This window comes from Barbatula barbatula, assembly GCF_947034865.1.
Source record: "Barbatula barbatula genome assembly, chromosome: 25".
Taxonomy (NCBI): domain Eukaryota; kingdom Metazoa; phylum Chordata; class Actinopteri; order Cypriniformes; family Nemacheilidae; genus Barbatula; species Barbatula barbatula.
Window position 1 is genome coordinate 16,937,945 of NC_136788.1, and position 24,286 is coordinate 16,962,230.

The following is a 24,286-nucleotide window of genomic DNA, read 5'->3' on the forward strand; positions in this document are numbered from 1 at the left end:
TAATTTTGTGAGGGTTAAAGGTCGCAGCGATTGTAGATCTTTCCGCACAGCCAATGACCTTCAGATCCACGACCTGGTTTGCCCCCACAATCTCGACTCAAAATGAGAGATACGCTTCCTCTATCGCTCTATTCCACAGATATTGATTATGTGGTTAGGCGCGGGCTTAGAAACATCACCTTCACGACCCCCCGCACCACTGCTGCATTTATCTGGGGACCAGACGGGATGTGTGCGTGCGTGTGTGTGTGTTATTTTCAATTACAGCAGACCCATGGCAGCGTTACGGCCGAATTAGTCCTGTCTACAAGTGGCAGATTGAAATACAAGATACACAATATAATATTTTCAGTCCCAGCTGAGGAAATCCATTGCATGTTGAGTATTTTCAATCCACGTGGTGGACAAACACAAAACAGCAAAGGAATAAATAGAGACGAGAACAGTCTCAAACGCATCTCTTAGTGTTATAGAAAACATCCTGATAAGACTAAATCATTTCCCCCCCACCATCAATGATCTAAACTGTGTCATCCACATTCATTTTAAAACCCCACACCTCCCAGAGGAAACATGTTATTGCTCCGATGTTTCTCTTTTATAGCTCAGAAGAGTTAATGATGTTCTCACTTGTGTCTCATTTAAGTATCAACTCAATGTAAATGAATGTAGATTGTTGATGTCAAATCATCTGGATTTGAGTCAATGTGATGAGAAATGTTTGAGTTGATATTGAGATCTTCACTAATATTGACTTTTGATTTGCAGACGAGACAAATCTGAGCTCAGTTTGACCCATTGTTGACGTCTCTTCTCAAACTCTCATGACAGACACTTTTGTCAAATATCTGAAATATCTGAGACGCAGACGAGACTCAAGCTTCCATTTGCTCTCACTTTCATCTCACTGATGTCTAGAGAAATAATTGAGATCTAACGAGATCTCATGTGTGATTTGTCTTTCTGACGGGTTTTACTACTATATATGACAAACACAGTTTTCTATTTTTGATGTCTTCTAAATATGTTTAAGATGATATGATTCAATGAGAGTCCGTCTCTCTCTCTCTCTCTCTCTCATCAGCAGAAGTGTGGCAGGATCTCAGTCGGATGTTGGCTCCTAATTTGCCGTGAGTAATGTGATCTCTGCGCGCTGCAACTTTTAATTAAGTAACACTGTCTAATTAGCACTTGATGTGGACCCGTAATGGACGCCCCCTCTCCCCACCGTGACTCCACCCAGAACACGCCAAGACTCTTCTGATGTCATACAGACTAATGACATCATAACGCTGCCCCTCCGTGTCTTTCTAGAAAACATGATAGCAAACGTGAGCATTTACGGTTCATTTGAATGGAGACAGAGCGGTCAGGAGATGTTCAGAGAGACCCGTGTGTGTGTTGGGGGTGGTACAGCTTGTTAAGAGTGTGTGATGTGGTGGGGGTTTGGGGGAGAGTGTTGTCAATGAGTTCCAGCAGTCGGGGGTCTGCATCACAGGGGATGGGGGGATCACAGAGGATCAAGAATATCAATGAGGCAGATGAGAGGTAACAGATGCTAAAACCCCATTCACTCAGACCACTGATCGTGTAAAATAGCGCAAAGTGCCTTCTGTTTGAACGCAAACGCATCCCGGATAGATCCGAAAAGTGATTCGGGAAAGGGGACCAAGTAACATTAACACGATCAGTCCCGGAAAGCACCCTGTGTGAACAAAAGGAAGAAACAATGGCGTAATAGCCGTGCAGTGATGACACACATCTATAATAAATCGTAAATAATTTGGTTATTAGTTAAGCGAGTAGTTTTTGTTCGTTAGTAAATCGAAAATTAAAAAATAGGCCTAAAATCAGTCTTTAGCTTAATCATGGATGACTGCAAGAGACCTAATCAACAAACACAAGGTCAGATGCGAGAATAGCGTTGTCTGCTTCTAAACGCAGTTTAAACTTTAAATTAAACTTCTATCAAAACTATTAACACAAAAATACACAGCGCTTTACCAATAAAAAATATAAATAAAACAGGTTGTTGTAAAATTGACGTCTTTGTCACTTGCAAAAGGCAACAATATATGCTACAGAATAATAAATTGAGATTATTTAGGCCTATTTGGCACTAAAAAAGGAAGGCAGTTATAATAACAAATTGCAAAAGAAAGCACATAACATTACATATCAGTATATTACGTCACGTGTCTTTAGGGGTCTTAACGCGATGTGTGTGAACACATGTACAAATTCCAGAAAATGAATGAACAAACTCTAACAATCCCGGGACAAAAACCATAGTAAAACCACGGTAAACACAAATTAACCATAGGGTTGCCATAGTAACCATCGTAGAATCATGGTATTGGAAATAAAACTGGTTGTACAAATGTTTATTAATCTGGCAAAAACATGGTAACTTTACCTTTACCATAGTAAGATCATGGTTATTTTCACATACCCCAATACTATAGTGTTTTTGAAGCTTCCTATAGTAAAAATTCAAGTATATTACAGTATTTACTACACCAAAGGCTTCCTACCCTAAGTGTGTGTGTGTGTGTGTGTGTGTGTGTGTGTGTGTGTGTGTGTGTGTGTGTGTGTGTGTGCGTGTGCGTGTGCGTGTGCGTGTGCGTGTGCGTGTGCGTGTGCGTGTGCGTGTGGTGTGTGTGTGTGTGTGCACGCACACGCGTGTGTTTTAAATAAAATAGAAGCAGTTGCACAATCCTGACCAAAATAAATCGAGTTCTGTCCGCTGTATGAAAAGACAGAAAGCTACTGGTCCGTCTTTATAAATATGCTGTAAATCACTGAATTTAATTTCATGAAATAAATAACAGATGGTGTGTATAAACAAAGAGAAGTGTACGTGCGGAACAGCGTCAGCAGTTATTCTCCAAGTGATTTAGAGAGTGACAGTGAGCCGATCAGAGAGAGACCGTAATAACAGTTCATCAAAACACATGTACACACACACACAGTATATATCACTACACAAACCCAGCAAACACATCACACTGAATGAGACACACACCGGTCGAGTCTCCTCACAGGTGTAAACAATAATTTCACATGACAGAGAGAGAGAGAGAGAGAGAGCTTCTAAGGTGTGAGGAGATCCTCCTGCAGTCATCATCTGACTGTACAACAGCGCCACCTATCTGCTGTAAGATCTACATTATGAACATCAATAATTACGTTTTTTATTACAGTTTAAAGTGTCATATCATTGAAATGCATGAATGTTTAGCAGATAAGTAAACTGCTTTGCTCTCAACCCATGGATCCCTATAGAGACCCCAAAGTCCATGAGTGTACATCCCAAACGAAGACCGCTTAAGGGTTAATATTTCAATCATTTATCTTCAGACATCAATGAGATTAAATGGAGAACAAATGGAAACTTGTTTAAGTCTCGTCTTCGTCTCAGATATTTCTCCTGAAAAAAGGAGTCACAAATGTCTTAAGACTTTGAGAAGAGACGTCAACAGTGTGTCAAACTGAGCTCAGATTCGTCTCGTCTCCAATCAAAAGTCAATATTAGTGAAGATCTCAATATGAACTCAAACATTTCTCATCACATTTACCCAAATCCAGATGATTTGACCTCGACAATCTACATTCATTTACACCTCCAGACTCTTCAACAATTACACTCTCATTTAATTCAGGTTTTGTAGGAGAAACGTCTGAGACTAAGTGATACACAACTGAGAACTCCATCAAACCTTCTGAGTTTTGATCTTAATGGCCGGAATACAAGACTTTTGAAATCTGAACAGATTTTCTCAAACTAGACATCACAGACTTGCAAATTTTCGGAAATTTTCAGATAGAAACACACTAACTGATCAAATCTGCAGACTGGCACAGACTTTCTACAACAAGTTCAGACTGAACATCTGAGCAAAAGTCTCGTAGTGTATTGTAGCCTTAAGTGGTTAAATCTGTCTGACATTTATGTAAGCCAAGTTTTTTAGGGCCACATGATATATTCATAATCTTGTGACGTACGCATTCACACATTGCATCACGTGGCTTTGATGCCTTGCTGTGAATTAAGGTGACATTGTTCCTGCAAAGCAAGACTTCTAACCCGAACCTGCTGAAGTTTCAAATCAAATGCGTCCTCTATAGACCTTCTGAAATAAACCTCCACGTCTTGCCAGAGACACGCTCCACATCAGTACATGAACGTAGATGCTATACAAGCTTGATTTCATGCTCCATCGCATTCTGAAATGTTTTAGGACACAATTCATAATGCATCGCAAGCATGTGTCGCATTCTGAGTGTCGCTGCAGGAAAATTAGCCACAAACCGCCGTCGTCTTCTGCATTTCCTTGAATGTGTCTACTAGCAGTACAGAAAAGCAACAGTTTGAAGCAAACTGCACTAAAAAACACACATTAAATATGTACAAAGGCATCATTGATGAACACTTACATCTGCATTTTCGTCGTGTTGAAAATGTAAACATGTTAAAATGAAAACGCTTCGAAAATAAATACTTCCATATATACACAAATCATATAATTACAGTTTACACTCAGGTAAAAACCATAGAGGCCTCATTAGCCGTGTTTCTATTGGCTGGAATACACATATGGCCACTATACTTTATTCAGTGAGGCTTTCTTCAGAAATCGTATTATTTTACTGCAACTACATTGTTGACTGTTCCAAGATGGCTGACTGAAGTGCTCAAATGGCTATGTATAAACTTTTTTGTGTAAAAAAGACATTTAGTGACGAGTTTCCTGTTTACCAGTCAAACAGAGCAAGACTAAATGAGTGTGAGCTGTAAGCTGAATGTCATGAGTTCTGTTTTAGACAGATGAGAATAAATGTGCCGTATGACCCGCAGGCATCGCTTCAACTCTTAGATCCTGTTATTTAATACTCGATCTGTCTCTGTCACATTCCGTCTGATATTTAAAGTCAGTCAACTCAACTTGTGCTCTTACATGCCTGTGACCCTGAATGTCCTTCAACCTGAAGAGATGATGCAGTTATTCTCAATATAATGTATTAAATTAATTGAATTTAGTGTTTAATTCACATAATAGTAATAAAACAAACTAAAGTAAATGTATAGAGAGAGTTGAGTAAACATTCATACATATGTAATGTAGATAGACACACACACAGGCCTCCCAAAACACTTTTCTAAAACAATCCCAGAATGCACTGCAGGCTCAGTTGTAAACTCCATAGAGATGAAGCAAGAGGAAATGTTGAATATAAATATTTTAATCAACACTTCAAACTACTCATCAAAATTGCATCTAATCTGAAAGAATTGTCTGTGATTTGCCATGTGCACCAAATTTAGATCTCCTTTAAAACTGTAGCTTTCACTCTGTTGAAGGCAGTCAAACTACTAAATCTCAAGTCTTCGATCTATTAAACGATAATTCTGATGGAGCTATACGGCGAGGATTGCTGCATTGGCTGTGAATAACCTCCAGGAGATGAATGGAGGTCAAATTGCTCGCAAACACTCAATCTCGCTGAGAAATGTGGCGTGCGGTGAAAACGCTCACCGGACGAATCGAGCCGTAAGTGAGACATCCATCTCCTCACGTGAAATTGAGCCGAAACGCCATCATCATCTCATCAGATCACAGAGCGTATTCGCAGACGCTGATCTGAAACCATTCATCCGCACTCTGTTCTCGCATGCCATAATGCAAAGCAGATTGCAGACGCTGACCCGGGATCAGCGCTTAAATGTGTTCAACAGGGAAATGAGAGAGGATGTCAAATCCATCACATCAGTCATTCAAGAGGACGAGAGACAGGACAGAAAATCTGTTCTCATTCAAAATCTGTATCGCTGGGAGGTTGCTCTCATGCGGTAGAAGATTTTATTGGAATTCTCAGTTGTGTCTCATTTTAGTATCAAGTTTTCTTCGAGACACAAATGAGAGAGTAATTGTTGGAACACATGAAAAGTCTGGAGGTGTAAATGAATGTAGAGGTGAAATAATCTGGATTTGGGTCATTGTGATGTCTGAGTTCATATTGAGATCTTCCACAATATAGAGATCTTTTGATTGCAGACGAGACAAATCTGAGTTCAGTTTGACACATTGACATCTCATTATTTGGGAGATTTCTGACTCTTTATCTCAAGAGAAATATCTGAGACACACGTGAGACTTGGCAAAAGAAAGGTGTCTAGGACTCTAACGAGATCTCATCTGTGTTTTTCTTTCTTATGAGTAACGCTTTAAAAGCAGTACAAAGGAAATCAACTAATAAATGAGAATGAAACATCAGGAATCTTGAAACAAAGCAAACCCCTTCAATTCGAGCAAGTACACTTATTTAGAACCTCTTCGCATCTAAATCATTCCAACGTGTCGCGATAACTGTGAGACAGATGTGAGACGAGTGTGTGGTCTTACCCCATCCGTCCGTTCATGAGCAGAAAGAGGTTGTAGATGTGCGAGAAGACGAACAGAGAGAGAATCGTGCTGAAGAACATCGTCATCCACGATCCGTGATCTTCACGAAACATTTTCAGACGCAGGAGACGACCTGAGAAACCAGAGAGAAACTACAATTTACAACTCCGAAGACAACACGAGACACTCTTGTCCACTCTTGCCCGGGTCTACAGGGTCAGGCATTAGAAGAACTCAAAATGTTGAAGTATATTCGGAACATGAAGTTTGTGTTAAAACATTCACACCTGTGAGCCGTCACAATCTTCACAACCCACCATTAATGCCGATTCAACTGTCCGTCATTCATTATTCGGCCATTTCAGAACCAAAACAAACCCCACCGGCTTCACAAGCTGCTGTAATTGATTCTCAGAAGCCACTTTGATTTCCCGAAGAGAGGGATATTATAACAGTGGTCCGATTCCTGACCTGCTGGGATATTTTCATTAGTTTCTTGGTGCTCGAATGACAGTATAAAACATCTCACTTCATCTCCCTTTGTCTCGCTCTCAAAGTGCCAGATTGATTCAGACGTCTGAGCGTCAGCTCTGAATACCCGATCACTTCCTTCATCATCTCCTCTTTGAACGCTGGAACGTTCACTGGGAGAACCTGGTGGTCTGGGAGTTCATCTTTTTACATCATATTTACTACGGTAAGAACAGCGTCAACAGAACATCAACACTTCAAATGAAACGAAGAAACTTTGCTGTCACGTTTAACATAGTTATGAACTGTTCCATCCATTAAACTTCATATTTATCCAAATCGAATACCTCCGATCTTTCTGATCGGCCAATACTTCAATACTGTTGATTTGTTTTTTTTCTGTGAATTACGTTTTCTTAGCACTATAAACTCTTTTATCTTCTTAAGATCAAGTCACGTGTGATTCCTCATGAGGCGAGTTTGTCACGGTCAGATGTGATCTAGAGTTCCCCGCATATCTATGAATCATCAGGAAAGTTTAAAAGTGAATTATTTATCCTCGCAACGCTTTCGGAATGTTGCATCATGTCTTGCCGGACAGACAAAGTTTAATTTAGAGGCCGTGGAAAGTGTAATTCAACTAAATGAAAATATCTCAAGCTCTGGGATAAATCCGTCTGGCGCCACATCAACGCATGCTCACAAACACTTCACATGCTTCACAGTATCTGTAGTTTGTTTAGCAGCTTCTGGTCGATTTTTTACAGCTTTTGGAATCGTTCGGCTCCAGAAACAGACATTTTCCTGTCAGCGTTTTACGTCTGAAGCGTTCATCTCTTCATTAGATTCCCGCTCGGGGCCACGCAGCGCCTGAATCAGCAATAATATATAATGGACACTGCACCAATGAAAAGAAGCTTTCTGCTCATTAAACCAGAATGTTTCTGTCCGTCCGGATAACCCTGTCAAACTGAGTTTACCCAACCGTGACTATGAGAGTAATTTTTATAATTTAGCAGATTCCTATAATTAACAATTATTCATAAAACCCTGCTGAAAAAATACAAGGGCAATTTTAACTTTACCATTAAAAATAAAGTTTTTACCAAGCGTTTTTATTATGGTAACAGCACTTGTATTGACCTTCTGAAGAGTCAGTTAAGAGCCATTTTCGGTATTGTCACATCCATAACGCTACATATTCCTCATAAATGGACACATGAAAATAAAGTATATTATGTCCTATAAAGAGGCCTCTCTTCTCCATTCATTGGGTATTATTGCTTCAGGTTTGTGCATTTTATTTCACAGAAATCCTACAAAGTTTGTCGTCTCCCAAAAACTGCGTCCTTTTTCTGTCACATCCATAACGCATGTTTATTTCCCTATGTGTTCATAGACTGACATTTTCTTATGTTTAGACTCTATCAACAAATTTTATGTCACGTCCATAACGTTGGAATTGCCCACAAGCCAAAGATAATCTGCTGGTCTTGAATTTCTAAATACCGATGAGATTAATATTTCAATTATTTCTCATTGAAATCGATGAGATTAAATCATGTATGTCTCAGATATTTCTCCTAAGAAACCCAGAAATCTGACACGTGTCTGTCATGAGAGTTTGAGAAGAGCGTCAACAATGTGTAACAAAACGAAAACATTTACTCAAATCCAGATGATTTGACCTGTTCATTTACAGCTACAGACCGGTCAATTACACTCTCAATTGATTCTCTTTTATTTCTCCTAAAGCCAGATGATGCTGTGGATGAACAGAAACCCACAGAGACACTGAAATGTGTCCGAGCCGTCAATGTCTCGATCGAAGGTCAAATCAGTCATTTCCCAGGAGAACAGAGAGAGCTGTGTTTAACGTTTTCATTCGGCGTACGGTCACACATCAGAACCTGAAATGACACAGCTATGATGTCCGCCCTACAACTGATATTTTGTGAATATGAAACGGTAAATTACATTACATTCCGCCGCCCATTGGAATCACAGCATGAGGGGGTCACACCATCCACATTTAATACAGACATGAAATGAAGTCTTGGATATCTGTGCCGTGCCCGTCGGCCGCAACCACGCATTAAACATCTTTCAAACCAACACTCAACTCTTCTGCTTAACCTTCCTTAACCTCGCTAACTAACTTTCTGTCTTATGTAAGAGAGTGTAGTATGCAGATGTTGTGCACGCCGGTAGTGTGTGCGAGTGAAGTATGTAGTTCGGGTAAGCGTGTATTGTGCAGTACGTAGTGCGTTGCTTTCAATGTGTGAGAGAGAAGTAGGTAGTATGCAGTTTGCAGTGTGCAAAATTATAGTATGCTGGATGTAGAGTGTTGTGTCTTACAATGGTATGTAAAGCTCAGTTTATACTCGTGCGTAGGACCTACGCCGTAGCCTACGCAGAGCCGCATACCCTACGTCATAGCATGACGCGCACCTGTCCAAAAATGTAACACACGTCAACTCAGCGTGGGCCTCAAGGGCTGTGATTGGACTGTTTGAGCCCCTCCCTCAGGTAAAAACTCTGCGATAGCCTCATGTTTACTAAGTGAATTATTTGTTCTTCTGCAACAAAAGTGAGTGTTTACTTGCCACTATCACTGCTAATGCTTCTCAAACGAGCAGCTTCTTCTTCGGCTCTTGTTTCGGTTACACAAGCAACACATGTGTGGACACTGACGCCTAGTGGTCATTACCTGTCAACGCAGAAGTATAAATGAAAACCGACGAGTAGCCTACGGCGTACAGACTACGCACGAGTATAAACTGATCTTAAGAGAGCGTTGCGTGTAGTGTGTAAGAGAGCGTAGTATAGCGTGTGTTGCCTGAAGTGTGTGAGAGTGCAGTGTTTAGTGTGTTTTTGCAGGGCGTAAAAGTGCAAGATGTCGTGTGTTGTCTGCAGTGTGTGTAAGTAAGTCTAGCATTGTGTTTTTTGCACTGCATTAGAGTGTAGTTGGCAGTATGTGGTTTGCAGGGTGTGAGAGTGTAGTATGCAATGTGTGTTATCTGCAGTGTGTGTCAGTAAAGCAGTGTGCAATTAATAGCGTATTGAATACTTGATTACTTGATTTATCTGCATTGATGACATCAGGTCTCTGTAGGTTAGAGATAACTGTGTGTGTGTGTGTGTGTGTGTGTGCGTGCGTGCGTGCGTGTAATCAAGGTCAGCTTCACGGCACAATGGCGAGACAATAACAGATGATTACTGACTGTCTTCTTCACTACTGAGGGTCTCTCTCTCTCTCTCTCTCTCTCTCACACAAGTCAATGCAAGTATGTACACTTGCACACTGTGTGTCAGAGATGGTGAGCTCAACGTTTGGCTGTCAGTTGGAGGGACGACATCTGATGTAATGCACTTACAGCCCTCTAGTGTTCAGTGTTAGACACTGCATCTGTGTACGCCAAAGACCACCAGAAGACCCCCAGTAATCTCACACGGCTCAACGGTGACTCAAACAGTGCTTACATTTGCCACAATACCAATCAACCATAAACTTTTCTCATCAGTTTCCTCTGTGAGCTGTTCCTCTTAAAGCTCTTTAACATTGACTGGGTTTCAACAATTTACTCATGTCAACAGAGAACTACGTGAAAAACAAGTTGAGCTCAAGATACATACGATGCGAAGAATCCACCTTCTTTCTGTTTCTTCAGACAATATCGCTGCACTGTTGGGAAACTGCTGGAGAAATGAGACACAACTGAGCTGAACATCACAGACCGTAACAGTAGAAATAATAACCTTGGTGGAGCCATTGGAGGATTATAAAGCCAAAAGTTGTCTGGTTTTATTTTAGGTTAAAACGCTCCTTTTTTAGGACAATCTCCATAAAAAAAGATTACAAACACAAAGAATATTAAACTCGGGTTGTGTTGTTATTTGGGATGAGTGAATGGGATTCTTTACATCTGTGCAACATCCATTATAATCTATGCTAAAAATGACGGCGGTAGGCCCTCTGGAGGCCCGCGGCCCCGTTGGGTGAATGTAGGCTAGCTGAGTCCGGTTTCTTCCTAACTAACTCTGCCGGGTCTCTGTAGAATCGCAGCGGGACGGGAGTCGTTCATCATACCCGATTTACACGCAGGTTCAGAGCTCCCGCACCCTCACGGAACCCAGCCGTGTCTCAAGAGGTGGTTTCCACGGTAACAGCGGTCATGATGATTAATCAGATCCCATGTGCTTTTTATTGGCCAAGAGAGAGAGAGATTTTAAACAGATGAAAATACATCCAGGTCACATTTCACCCCAAAATGCAAATGAAGATTTTAAGTACAGTACACACTGTGATGCTTATAAAATAAAATCTACTTTAAGACATTACGATTTCTTTCACAATTAAGCACCAAGTTTTCATCACTCTAATGTATTTTCTATTTTTATTTTCTAACAGCTTAATTTCATGATGGTGAATTTTGAAAGATTGCTCAATTGAATGCAGCAAAACAAATACTATGTGTTTGTTTTCTTCAAAGTAAAACATTTTCGGAAATGCACGGGGAAATTTGTTTGTTGTCTTAATAAAAATACACAAATAAACAAGAATCATTAAAAAATATGTTTTGGATTGAAATATGATCATATGACAGATGTAATACAAAGAAATGCAGTTAGTCCATTTGTAAAATCTGATAAATAGATTCATATCATATGATGCACATCATCCATCTCTGGCCAAAGCAACATCACTGATCTCAGATCAGCAGCTTGGGGCGTCATTTACTCACTGCTCCCCTCTGAAGACTAATCATAATCAGATTTACACACAATCTACAGTTTCACCAAAACACCACATTCACAAAGTTCAACACCTGCATCATCAATTCATTTAATACATTCATTCAATTATGATGTAATTGCAACATTATTACGCCATTTTTAAATCTGTTCTGTATCTAATTATCACCACAAACACTAAAATCAGATTTACCAAGACATAAATAACACAAACTGAGGAAGATAAACAGATTTGAGATCTTTGATAAAGCGGCGTGGGACTGTTAGATGTCAGTGATGTTCAGACAGTCTGCTCTACATCTTAAGATTTAAACCGCAGGAGCTTCACAAAGTTAAAAACATACATCATTTATCACACACACACACACACACACAGAGGGTAATATTTGACATTTGCTTTTATATGCACATTCATAAAAACACACAGGTTATGAAACCATTACTCATACATTCATAAATTCATATTTTATGACGGAAACCAGATGTGTGTTTGTTTCAGGCTTCAAGCAGAGAGCTGACAGAACCACTGACCCGGCAGAACTCACAACACAGAGGAAACGTGTCAGAGGAGCGACGGCTCTTCACCGAATCAGCAATCCATAAAGAACAAGATAATCCAGCGGATCTGACAGAATCACACACACAACAACATCCACAGCAGATGTCTGTCCATCAACAGAAAGGAAGAGACTTAAGATCTGGGTCTTAAAGGTTGCATTAAATTACAAACTTTACGAATTAGAAATTATAACTAATACACTTTGCAATCTATATTTCATCTTGAAGGGTAAGCTTGCAATGCATTCTGGGATTGCAAGTTTCACCATAATGGATTCAGACTAAAAGAGAGAATCTTCAAAAGCAGCACATCATTCACATCATGGCCACACTTATGATGCCTTCAAAGGCTGGATCCCGGCTGCCAAATCGACATGGCACTCACAACATTTATTTACCATCCATATTGTTTTATGATAGGGAGTCTACAGAGGAGCTCACGGATATCTTGAAATTTGAAATATCTTTGAAACATCTGATGTCATAAACCACACAAATCTTATGAAATCAGACCGATTTCATGACAAAAAGATAAACGAACCACCATAAATAATGAAAAAATGCCATTTACAGCAAGAGAATATTATGCTTTGCGGACATACGTACGTAAACAACGTACCAAAGACACGTCGATGAAACAGGAACTTTCCGGCGATGAGGCCCGTAATGATGGCGAGAATCCACATCAGGACTTTGAGGACGTTCCATCCTCCTCCGGGATATTTATTCACCACGAAGGAAAAGCAGTTTCCCACTACAATCATGTGCGCTTCTGTCTGGCTGTGAGACACGGGGTCTTCTGCAAAGATCAGAAAGTTGAAGAAGATGACCAGGTAGGCCACGATCAGACGAGACCACGGGTGCTGGAAATAATACCGAAACCGGGCGTCGATTTCCAGACGTCTGAGGAAGCCCAGACACCGACCACCTGAAACACACAAACACTTTAATAAAGACTCAAATGTTTGCATTTAAAGAGAAGTATGAGAGCCACCACAACACCCTTCAACAACCAACCCGACAACATGACGCCCCGTACAGACTGCACAAGTCCCAAAGGTCTTTCTATCCAAAATATATGAAACAAAACACTTCAAGTGATTACATTTTTGTTAAGATCTCCAAGATAGTGAAATTAATGCTTAATATCTAACTTTGATACTTGTTATCTCATAATTACATTGTGAGACTTAAGACTGGATATAACAGACAAGGTCACATCATCGCTGTCCTTCCAAAACCTTTGATGTCCAAAAAAACAAGATGAAGCTACTGTGTTGTCAAAGTTGACAAGTACTTTTCAATAGTTTTCATTGCTGAGATATTTGCTAAACTCATACAGTTTGACTAACAGTGTTGGGAGTAACGCATTACAAAAGTAATGGTATAAGAGTATAATATTCTTTTTTGCTGCAACGCAGTAATGTAACACACTGTGGGTAATTGTATACCTGTAACAAACAATCTCAGATTGTAACGCGCGTTACAACAACGTCTTTTTCCCTTGAAATTCTTTTTTATAATTTACCTTCCACTTTTTTATATTGTGGTAGTCCAGGGATATTACCTGAATCCAAAGTGTTGCCTAAATGTATTTGCCGATTGGTTTATCTTTATTTGTGCCGCCCCTCCTGCGCTTTGATTGGATGGCCGAGTAAAACGTGACATTGATGAGCGCAATCAATATGCATTAACACACCGCCCCCCCACTGGATGTACAACGAGCGGCAATAAACTATATTTCAGAATGCATTCTCTGCTGAACAAGCGATGGAAACCATCACATAAATTCTACTGGTTTTAATGGTTATGATGGAAAGAAAAGTCTCTACTAGTAAGTGTTGGGTGCGTTAAATCATACTCAAATAATGTCCATAACACATTACAAAAATGGTATTTAATGAAACCTAATGGTTTCCAATGGCGTTATAATGGGAACCATTCGAATTTCAGCAGGGTAGTCATACTTTTCAAAGACAGTAATATAACTAATGACTTTTAAGTGACTAGTAATATATCATTTATATAATTTTGGAGGTAATTTGCCCAACACTGTTGACTACTAATAATGATTCATGGGGGAAATCACAAAATATGGAGATACGAGGTTTCAGAAGGACAGCAGTGATATTTCGGTCACAGAGATTTAAAATAAATCTTCAGCTGTTTGTGATGAACTAACCAACCAACCTGATGTGAGATTAACGATAAATCATAAAAATGATAAATCTGTATATTTAAAATCTTTAATTAGTCAAAACTTAAAGCACAATTCAGTGTGGTTCTGTCTCCATCTTTGGGTCAAACATGAAGCGGTTGAGCTGAAACAACCCAGCATCTTTAAATATCAAAGTAAAAGCAGTAAATTGTATTAATTGTCATTAAATCTCACCACCGTGGTCATGTTTTCCAAGTACAATATAATGAACATACATTTAGTAAGATTTAACCGTACAGTCTTAAATATGAATCAAGTCTGGAATTAAAGAAACCATCATATAGCTATTTATAGGTGTGATGTTTGTGAGTTTAAATGTTCACGGGTCAGAAATATCTGCGGTGACCATGCAGAGGTCTGGAATAACCTGCTGCTCGGAAACCACATGATGTGTGTGTGTGTGTGTCATAGTGTCCCCACAAAAACACCTGAAATCACCTTCATATCATATGTCAAGCAATATACATAATATAACATTTATATGATGATGTATATGTATATTACTAAATTACTTACCTCACTATTCTTAGCTTTGTATACTGTGCTAGGCTTTAATGGACTAGTTTTGATGCACTTATGTATTTTGTTGCTTCCAATGTTTCCTCATCTGTAAGTCACTTTGGATAAAAGCGTCTGCTAAATGACTAAATGTAAATGTAACATTGCTATGTATTACTTCCACCAGACACATGAAAATACTGTATGACTGTACTTATTATATGCTATTGTTTTTTAAACTTACTATAGAAAATACAATATATAGTATTTATCCATATAGTTAATGCTCCTATTGAATACTATACGACTACTCCATGTAATAGTAATATTGTTAAAGAGAAACATCCATAATACTATTTACACCGGTCCAAACATGAACTAGAATAATTAAATGTATATAATCTCATTGTATAACACACGCATGCCGTAAATGACTGAACCTGTTCTCTTTAAATACCCACTGATGATATTAAAACACACGAGCGCGCGCGCGTGGATACAGTATCAATAGTCGTGCGTGTCTTACGCAAGCAGTCGTGCAGTGAATCGGATCCCATCCCGACATCAGTGTCTGATCCGCGTCCGATTACACAATCAGAAGCGATAAACCTCCGAACATCACACCTGAACAGCTGCTCGTGCACCCGGACCACAACACGGACACGCCCGGATCACGCAACACCTCTCTCGATGTGCGCGTGCGTGTCTGTCTGTCGAGACAGATCATAGATCAGATTTATTTGTGGGATTTATATATATTTATTTAAATATCATCACTTTGGGAATTAATTTCTTTGTGTAGGCTGTGATCGCCAATCCCACATACGTGTCCTCGAGTTGAGTACCATTTAAATGTGTGTCATTATATTCATTGTAATATTAAGAAAGAATGTTCATTCGTAGATAAACTGTAAAAAAAAAAGAAAAAAATAAAGATACACACACATTGATAAACGTAACAAAACACAGATTTATTTGACGTTCTAGCATTCATTGGTCGTCTACTCACATCCGCTCGCTGTTGACGCGTGACGTCACCGCCGCTCCTCTTCCGTCTTCCGGGTTTGTGAGTCTTCTTCAAACATCATCGGGCGACAGGAGGAGAATAATGTCTCATCAGACGGGTATTCAGGGTAAGAACACACTTACTTACACCTTTAATTCCGCTGAGGATCTATAAACGCCGTCAAACCCGATCAGTCAAGAGATTGATTCAGAAAACACATCACAGAGATGCGAACGAACCGCGTCTGATGGAACTCGCACCGTAATATCACATTTACATAAACATCACGCTTTTAATCACATTGTGTTTGTGCGATGTTTGTGTGGATGTTTGTGTGATGTTTGTGTGATGTTTGTGCGATGTTTGTGCGATGTCTGATCTTCTTTCAGTCTCACGAGCGCGCGGGCGACGCCTTCAGCGCGCGCCGCTCCATATGCATCCTTTCTTGTTAAAGCGAGAGCGTGCAAACTCGTGCACAATAATCCAACCTTGCTCCATACATTCATCATGTACTATTATATTCATAGTGCATGTATTGAGAATGAGTATATAACGTCTGACAACATTTGACTCGTTCTCCTAGAACTATATACTCAGTTTGTATGTCTAATCATACACACTTCCTCTTATATATTTATGCTCTACATGTACACACACTATATATTAATACAGTACACGGTCCCCGGACGTATAATGTCTTTCGTGGTTTTTGTCAACCACCCACAAATAATCCTACATTTCAGTCTTATGGTGTGAAGAGAGCGCGGCTGATGTTAAATGTGTCACCCGTCACGTGTCTGAGTGTTTCTCTTGAATCTTCTAGCTGCCAATGAGGTGAAAGATGTTTTTGCCGGTGCCAGGAACGGTGCTCACAGACTTCTGAAGATCATCATTGAAAACGGTACGGTCGTCTGAAGCCAAGCTTGAAGTCAGAGAGGAAAGTGTCCCGGTGAAGTGTGTGTGATTGTGTGATTGTGTGTTCAGAGGAGCTGGTTTTAGGACTCACCAAACCATCATGTCGGAGCTGGGAGGAAGACTACGACACACTCGTGCTTCCTGTGCTGGATAAAGAGCTGCCGTGTTACATTCTGTTCCGTCTGGACTCCACCAACAGCCTGGGACACGAGTGGCTGTTCATCGCCTGGTCACCTGACCACTCACCTGTAAGAGCAGCTGAGCCTCACTAACTTTTCATTGTTGTCTTGTTTTGCAAAAGCGTTCTTGAAAGGGAAGGTTACTCAAATGTTTCTTCCTCTTATTGGCTGCATGAGGCTCTTGAGTTGCTCGGAGCTGAACATTCTTCCGATCTGATGCGTGTCACAGCATGTTGAGGAGGTCATGCGCACAGATCTGGAGTCAGTCAAAACCATTACAGTTCTTGTTGAAACGCTGCCAGCGCTGTTAGTATAGAGATGGTGGATTATTGCAGAAGTCTTTTAGCACCATGTCTGTACGCACTTTCAAATGATAAACTATATTACAGCCGGGGAAATCAAGAGACCATTCCAAATGTTGATGTCATGAGCATTTCTAGATGTATTGTGGTCATTTCAGTTCAGTGTCTGTTGAATTTCACCAAAACCAAACCACAGGAGTGACGTAAAGTCTTAATTGTTCCTAAATACATGTGGAAGTGAATCTGAACTTGTTTTCTTGGCAGTGTTTGTAGCCTGAAAGAACGCAGTGCAATCATTTTCTGAAAATAAATGCAGATATTGTTTTATTTGTAATTTTGGAGAAATGTTGTTAGTTCACAGAATGAAACAAAAATGTTTATCTAACATAAACACCTAAATACCATCTTTGGTCCCGTGGCTGTGTATACAACTGATGTCAAGAATTTGAAGTTCGCCTCAGATGTTGTTTTACATCGATGTGTTGTTAATGAAATATAAATATGATAACAGCTGCTCTGTGTCGTGCGGTCGACGGGATGTGAAGTGTGTTTGTGCTTCAGTCGACGTTGCTCCTAAAATCTGCTGTTTGATTTCTTGAACAGGTGCGGCAGAAGATGCTGTACGCCGCCACCAGATCCACGCTGAAGAAAGAGTTCGGTCTGGGACACATTAAAGATGAGATGTTCGGCACGTCTAAGGTTTGATTTGAATGCTGTTACAGAACAGAACAAATCTGTGACGACATGGCTTGTGCAGATATAAGAGTGTAAACCGTGAGTTTGTTTGTAGGATGAGGTTTCTCTCAGCGGTTATAAGAAACACATGACGTCTCAGTCTGCACCTGTGCCGCTCACTGCAGCCGAGGAAGAGCTGCGACGGATCAAACTCAATGAGGTAACGCACACACGACACGTCTGTCTCTGTTAAAACAAAGCCTTCCGAGGTTCTTATATGAAGCTAAAGATAGTGTACAATAGACCAAACCATAGTTAACGCTGTTTAATTGCAGTAACCACACTTCTCTTACACCGTTTATTAAAGCAGTGTGCAGATATATTTTGGAGTCTTCAATTTGATCATGTGATGTGACTCTAGTCTTTAATTCACAACCATATAAGGCCATGCTGTGTAAGACAAGCGCCATCCCTAAATCTGACCAATCAGAGAGGAAGACGATGCAAACAGGAAGTAGAGCTTTCATTTGTACAGAGAACCCATCACAGCACAGAATGAGTGAGAGAACCGATATAGAACGTTAAAGACGTATGAAAAAGCTGTCTGTCTGCAGGTCAATACTGATATTCACGTGAACACGACTAAGCAAACTCTTCAGGGTGTAGCGTTCCCTCTGGACGGAGAGGCTGTGAAAGCACTGCAGGACTTCAGAGATAAGAAACACAACTACGTTCAGCTGGTGAGACCTAAAGGACAAAACATTTAATTATAGACAAATCATCGCACTTGTGTTTCATTATTTCCGTCCACTGTTGTATTTTCTAAGAACATCAATTTTGAGGAGGAGTTGATAATGCTGTTCAACACGGACGCCACGGAAGTGAAAGATTTACCTAAGAGAATTCCCAAAGACGCGGCGCGGTATCACTTCTTCCGCTTCAAGCACTCACACGAGGGCGACTACCTGGAGTCCATAGGTACAGACGCCAAACGACTTTCCTTTTTAGCTGATGAAGTCCTCTCCTCCAGCCAATCAAATCTTGAGGCATAAAATCAACATGAATCATTGTAAGTTTTGTCTGTCTGGACTCTTCTAGTGTTTATTTACTCCATGCCGGGTTACAGCTGTGGGATCAAAGAGCGGATGCTGTACTCCAGCTGCAAGAATCCACTGGTGGAGATGGTGGAGAACAAACTCCAGATGGAGGTGGAGAAGAAGGTCTGTTTGTTTGATGTCTCGCGCAGTTAATGTGATCAAGAGATTCGTGTTTTTTGTTGATTCATTGCTCAATACTCTGTCGCAGCTTGAAATCGATAACGGCGATGACCTGACGGCCGAATTTCTGTACGACGAGGTTCATCCCAAGCAGCACGCGCACAAGCAGGCGTTCGCCAAACCCCGCGGGCCGCCCGGCAGGAGGGGAGACCGCAGGATCACGAAACGACCGGGCGAGGGAGACGACGCCGATGATTAAACAACATCTACAAGCCGGATGACCGAATCCACGTCTGTGCCACACAAGGCCGTCAACCTTTTTATTTTCACAATCTCCTCCAGAGAGTGACACAGACGTCTTCATGAACTATGCACAATGTGACTGCAGTTTGGACTTCTGTGATCCGATCGATCGCTGGGGTTTGGACTGGCGTGCTGAAATACTGCATGTGTCTGCAAAATCAAACTCTGCTGGAGGTCAAAATTCATTGAAACATTTTAATCAGAGCAAGAATGAGTATTAAAATCACAACGGTAAAACATCCGAATGCAATCTGGCTTTTTCACAAAGGAAAAATAAATCTCTTGCGTGATGATCGTGATAAATCGATCTTTCTAAAAAAAAAAGCTTTTGTGACATTAAACTGTGCCAAATTGACATCAGGTGATCAAGTCGTAGTTACTGCTGAAACATGAACGGCCTCATTCCTGAACGTTTGTCATTCCACACGCTTATATTGTTTTATTTTTCTATTTTAATAAACTCAAGGGACGTCTCAACCACAGCTAACGTCTGATGAATCTGACCTCACAGACATTCTTTTAGGTCACAAATGTTGTTTTTCATTTCAACACTGTACTTTTGATAACTAGTATATTCCCATGTTTTTGATACGATACGATGGTGTTTGGTTGAGGATGTCATGAGATGCTAATTCTTCTATGCAACTGTTACACAAGAATGATTTTCTGCATCTTTAAAAAAAAAAAGTGTCCCCATCGCTGGCCAGAATTCCATTATGATCAAGATAAAGGGAACTTCTTTGATGACGAAGAATCTAGAGAGTAAAGAGAGAAATGTAGGTGTTAGTTAATCATCTGACATTTTGTTAAAAACAGATGTTTTTTCTGCTGGGGTCAGAGGTCAAAATGAACACAGGTCATCATCTACTGAAGGTTATTTGGCAATCCACTGTATAACATCTGTACTGTGATCATTTAATATGTAGCCTGTATGTGATAAGTCCTGTATACACAAGTCACTGTACAACTGTTTTTAATTAAAGATAAAAATATTTAAAACATTGAACAAATTGTTCTGTGTTCTATAATACCGATCGTGGCAAAATCTCTACAGGAATGTCCAATGAATCTGAATTTACCATGCATGTATTCTCATCGCGAGCCTTGGCTATGTTCATCACAAACATCTTCCAGCGCAGACAGAACCTTACAGAGAGAAATTACCTAATTATTGATATATTCCTCATATCGAAACACTAAAAGAATTGATCAAATATACGACGTACCTCTGAGACAGGGGGTCTTTTATTCTTCTTCTCACACAGACACCGAGATGCTACTTCATACATCTTCTCCACCTCCTGCATCCTCCAGCCCTTCATCTTCTGATCAATAAAGTCCTCCAGAGACGCCTCCTCGTCATCGATCTCATCCTTCATCTCCATCTGAAACACAAACACACAGATGTGGAAAGTTTAAAGGTGCAGTCCTCTCAAAAACATCCTCACCCTCGTGTCATTCTGAACCCACACAAAACACACAATGTTCCTCTTTTCAACAGAATGAAAGTGAAAATTGAATTAGCAGCAAAATAAACCTCATATATACAATGTTTTGATTTTAAATCCAGCTCACTATAAACTAATTAAAAACTATAAGAAGATTAAACGTATTCTTGTGTGTTTCTCATGACAGTAATATAAATAAAGACAATCTTCATCTTCTCTACTAACCAGTAGTTTGGGATCACGGCTTTCATCGACCGGAGGAAGTCCAGACAGTAGTTCCAGCAACACCTGCAAAATAAAGCACCAGGTATTGCTAAAACTACATATCATCATTTATTTAGTCCTGAACATGAATCATCTCCAGTATAATGAATTATTTCATCCACATTGAGTTCTTATCACATGATCATACCACGCCGAAGCTGAAGATGTCTGATTTGGGTGTTATCTCTCCCCTCAGAGCCTCCGGCGCCATGTAAGCCGTAGTACCCACAATCCTCTCTGTCATCACCGTCGAACACGAGCGTTTGCATGAAGCACGCGTCAAACCAAAGTCAGAGATCTTGGGAACGAAGCGGTGGTCCAACAAGATGTTTCCACTGTCAGACAGACACAACAGTGTTGGTGTTACATTAACATTTAATCATTTAGCAGCGCTACTAGTTTCAACAAAAGCTAGAGCAGACCTGAGAGAAGAGAAGAGTAGAATTAGTATTAACACAATGCTTTTTCATTTCTTCAAGCCGTGTGAGCTACACAGACCTCTTTACATCACGATGGATGTGATTATTGCAATGCAGGTACTCCAGACCTCGGGCGGTTCCCGTGGCGATGGAACACCTCATCTGCCATGAGAGAGAGAGACTCCCGTCCTGCATGAAATGTTGAATAAAGCTTTGAAACACGGCGAGTTTCAATTTAAAGAGTTTACGGACGCATTTATTACCAGACATGCCAGTCGATCCAGCAGAGATCCGTTGGGCATGAAGGCATAAACCAAACACAGATGCTGCGTGTCGCTGGAACACCCCACCATCTTAACTAGATTCACATGTTTCAAACTGGAAAAGAAGAAGAATAGAGAGGTCCAAACAAGTCTACCAGAACGCCAGATGTTCATCTATGATTCAAACATCCTTTTCACCTCTTGAGTGTTTGGATCTCTTGATTAAACTGATTCCTCAGGTCCTCGGGAGAGCTTTCATCCATCTAAGACGTCGAACAAACATCTCAACACAACAGCTTAAATAGTCACATAAATAATGCACTGAAATTGCTTTCTTAGAATAATAAAAAACTTGTTTTGCCCCTTTTTTGGGGCCCCAAAACTTTTTTGATAAAAAGCACTTTTCATTTGGCGTGTACATACAAACGAAATTGGTGAAAAGCGAACTATAATTACTAAATGAATTATCATTTTAAATGGAATAAATTTAAGCTTAAATGTAACATAAACAAACGTCTCTTGTGTTTTGGCCATCATGGTGTCTGAATGACATCAAGCACTATAAGGTGCGTTGTGTTCTACTCACAGCGTTGAGTTTTTTGACAGCTACAGGCGTGTTACCCATGATCCCTCTGAACACAACACCAAAACCACCGGCTCCCAGTCGACACCCCCCCTCAGACACCGGACGCTCGTCCCAGTTCCCAGTGATGACCGTCAGCTCGCCGTGAGTGAACCTGTAGAAACCTGCAGGAGAGAAACCAAATCATGACCGTGGTCACAAACGTGTCCAGGATGCCGTCGTCTTCTGACCTTCGCTGCTGCTCCATGTGATGAGACTCTCTGAGGAGCTGTCCGGATCCATCACGGTTTTCGTGACGTCCTCTACAGGTTTGGTGACCTCCGGACGGGCGCTGCTGCCCTGCAGGAACGCCACAGATGGACCAACCGCTGCTTTACGCTGTAACGCTGCATCTGTTGAGCCGATTTCAGAAGGGAGACGTGTTTAAGATCCGCTCCACGTGTGTCAAAGCCATGCTCGTGATGTTCTGTAAGTACCTTTGTCGATCCGACTGATTTTATAATCTGGCAGGAGGACACTGACGGCGGCGAACAACTCGTGTCTGATCAGAATCTCCATCAGATCTCCGACAGTACAGTTTGTGGTGCCCCAGTCAGACAGCATCTCTATAGTGGGACTTTTACCCTGGACCACAACAGCATCAAACCTCCTTAAATCACACATCAGACACACCGAGCAGTACAGTTTACTAGTTAGTATACTATTGCATTTGTTCATATATTGATAGAATATATTGTTGCTCGATTGAACACGAGACGATGAAGTGAATGCGAGTACCTGACGTGTAACTGTGTGTATCGGGGTTCTCCGGTGGGTTTGTTGATGTCCATCATCACAGTTCTCCACGTGCCCTGCGGGTCCAGCAGATCAGACAGTGACCTCAGCGTCGACAACCGGAGAGTCCGGATCGGCGTCTTCGCCGTGACGTCACACATAATACCGTGAAAATACCGCGCGTTGTATGACTGCCGCCGACTGCTCCTCCGATATTGAGAAACTTCCTCGATTCGTTGTCATTTCCCTTTTATTACAACATCCGCTTTGAACGGAAACCTCACGAGACTACAACACAGGAAGGTTTAACCTTATACGGGCTCTGGAAACACAATCTTATACAGAAAAAACGCGGTTATATCACAGTGCTCGAATTGAATCTCGAGTCTTATGTGGGTCTCCACCATAATACTTTTTTTGTGTCGAAAATATACAATTTATACAAAATACACAATGTATTTAATCATATGCATAACTATATTTATTCAAAACAGGCTTACATAAAAGATAAGAACAGGCTTTTACTGTATTTTGGATCAATACAGGCTTGTTGAACAGAAATGACATTTGAACGGTTGTTTGGCGTTTCAAATTTAAAGTGACATGACAACTAACCCATAAACAAACTTATCAATTATTGTAAATAATTCATTCACAAAATGTACCAAATCCATTGCATGAATGTAATCACATTTGTCAATATCATTATCATTTTTACTCAAATAAAAATATCTGAGGGACCCCCTAGGTCTATTTTTTACTTGTTATGGGGGTCCCTAATGTCCCGGATCCCCCAGATCCCCTTCAATTCGAGCACTGGTTATATCACAGTGTAAACAAGAGACGTAAACAGTTATGTGACGTTACGTCTGCCATTCAAGAGCGCTCCGGGAATGAGTGAAATAAAAAACTATGATTGCTTCTACGAACACAAACTGTCAATATATTTTCAACGTATTATTTATAATATAATAGTTCAAGTTTGTGTTTTACATTAAATGATATTTAAAAAGTCAACTTATTTTAGACGCTGG

The 24,286-nt window shown here is 40.5% G+C and overlaps 3 protein-coding genes across 5 annotated transcripts in view; 1 reads left to right on the forward strand and 2 right to left on the reverse strand.

The window, feature by feature from the left end:
• Positions 1–16,352, reverse strand: part of tmem117 (transmembrane protein 117) — a 30,285-nt gene extending 13,933 nt beyond the window's left edge. The window contains exons 1-4 of one of the 2 annotated variants that reach the window (XM_079449679.1): positions 15,914–16,352; positions 15,431–15,812; positions 12,808–13,116; positions 6,405–6,537 (exon numbers count right to left, since the gene is read on the reverse strand). In XM_079449679.1, the coding sequence (XP_079305805.1) occupies positions 6,405–6,537; positions 12,808–13,116; positions 15,431–15,461 (473 nt within the window). In that variant the 5' untranslated portion in view covers positions 15,462–15,812; positions 15,914–16,352. The remainder of the gene's footprint in view (positions 1–6,404; positions 6,538–12,807; positions 13,117–15,430; positions 15,813–15,913) is intronic. The other variant, XM_079449680.1, reaches the window with a different exon arrangement.
• On the forward strand, positions 15,888–20,542 carry twf1a (twinfilin actin-binding protein 1a). The gene is made up of 9 exons (XM_079449683.1): positions 15,888–16,037; positions 16,734–16,811; positions 16,895–17,073; positions 17,910–18,005; positions 18,097–18,201; positions 18,596–18,721; positions 18,809–18,959; positions 19,080–19,201; positions 19,287–20,542. The coding sequence occupies exons 1-9, from the start codon at positions 16,013–16,015 to the stop codon at positions 19,455–19,457; spliced, it is 1,053 nt and encodes a 350-aa protein (XP_079305809.1). The 5' UTR covers positions 15,888–16,012; the 3' UTR covers positions 19,458–20,542.
• On the reverse strand, positions 19,683–23,538 carry irak4 (interleukin-1 receptor-associated kinase 4). 2 transcript variants are annotated; one of them, XM_079449681.1, is made up of 12 exons: positions 23,256–23,538; positions 22,955–23,127; positions 22,709–22,870; positions 22,482–22,642; positions 22,094–22,158; positions 21,896–22,010; positions 21,712–21,821; positions 21,362–21,548; positions 21,175–21,237; positions 20,728–20,886; positions 20,581–20,647; positions 19,683–20,256 (listed from the first exon to the last, which is right to left on the reverse strand). In XM_079449681.1, the coding sequence occupies exons 1-11, from the start codon at positions 23,411–23,413 to the stop codon at positions 20,594–20,596; spliced, it is 1,407 nt and encodes a 468-aa protein (XP_079305807.1). In that variant the 5' UTR covers positions 23,414–23,538; the 3' UTR covers positions 19,683–20,256; positions 20,581–20,593. The 2 variants fall into 2 exon arrangements, with proteins under 2 accessions (XP_079305807.1, XP_079305808.1); XM_079449682.1 differs by having other exon boundaries at positions 22,955–23,102; positions 23,256–23,516.
• Between the last annotated feature and the right edge of the window lie 748 nt (positions 23,539–24,286).

Bases quoted from the DNA above. Each gene is read 5' to 3' on its own strand.
- twf1a (XM_079449683.1), top strand. From the start codon at position 16,013: ATGTCTCATCAGACGGGTATTCAGG. The intron at 18,722-18,808 runs GTGAGACCTAAA...GTATTTTCTAAG, and splicing joins AACACAACTACGTTCAGCTG to AACATCAATTTTGAGGAGGA. The intron at 19,202-19,286 runs GTCTGTTTGTTT...ACTCTGTCGCAG, and splicing joins AGATGGAGGTGGAGAAGAAG to CTTGAAATCGATAACGGCGA.
- irak4 (XM_079449681.1), bottom strand. From the start codon at position 23,413: ATGTGTGACGTCACGGCGAAGACGCCGATCCGGACTCTCCGGTTGTCG. The intron at 22,011-22,093 runs GTGAAAAGGATG...CTTCTTTTCCAG, and splicing joins GAGATCCAAACACTCAAGAG to TTTGAAACATGTGAATCTAG. The intron at 21,238-21,361 runs GTATGATCATGT...TTTATTTTGCAG, and splicing joins ACATCTTCAGCTTCGGCGTG to GTGTTGCTGGAACTACTGTC.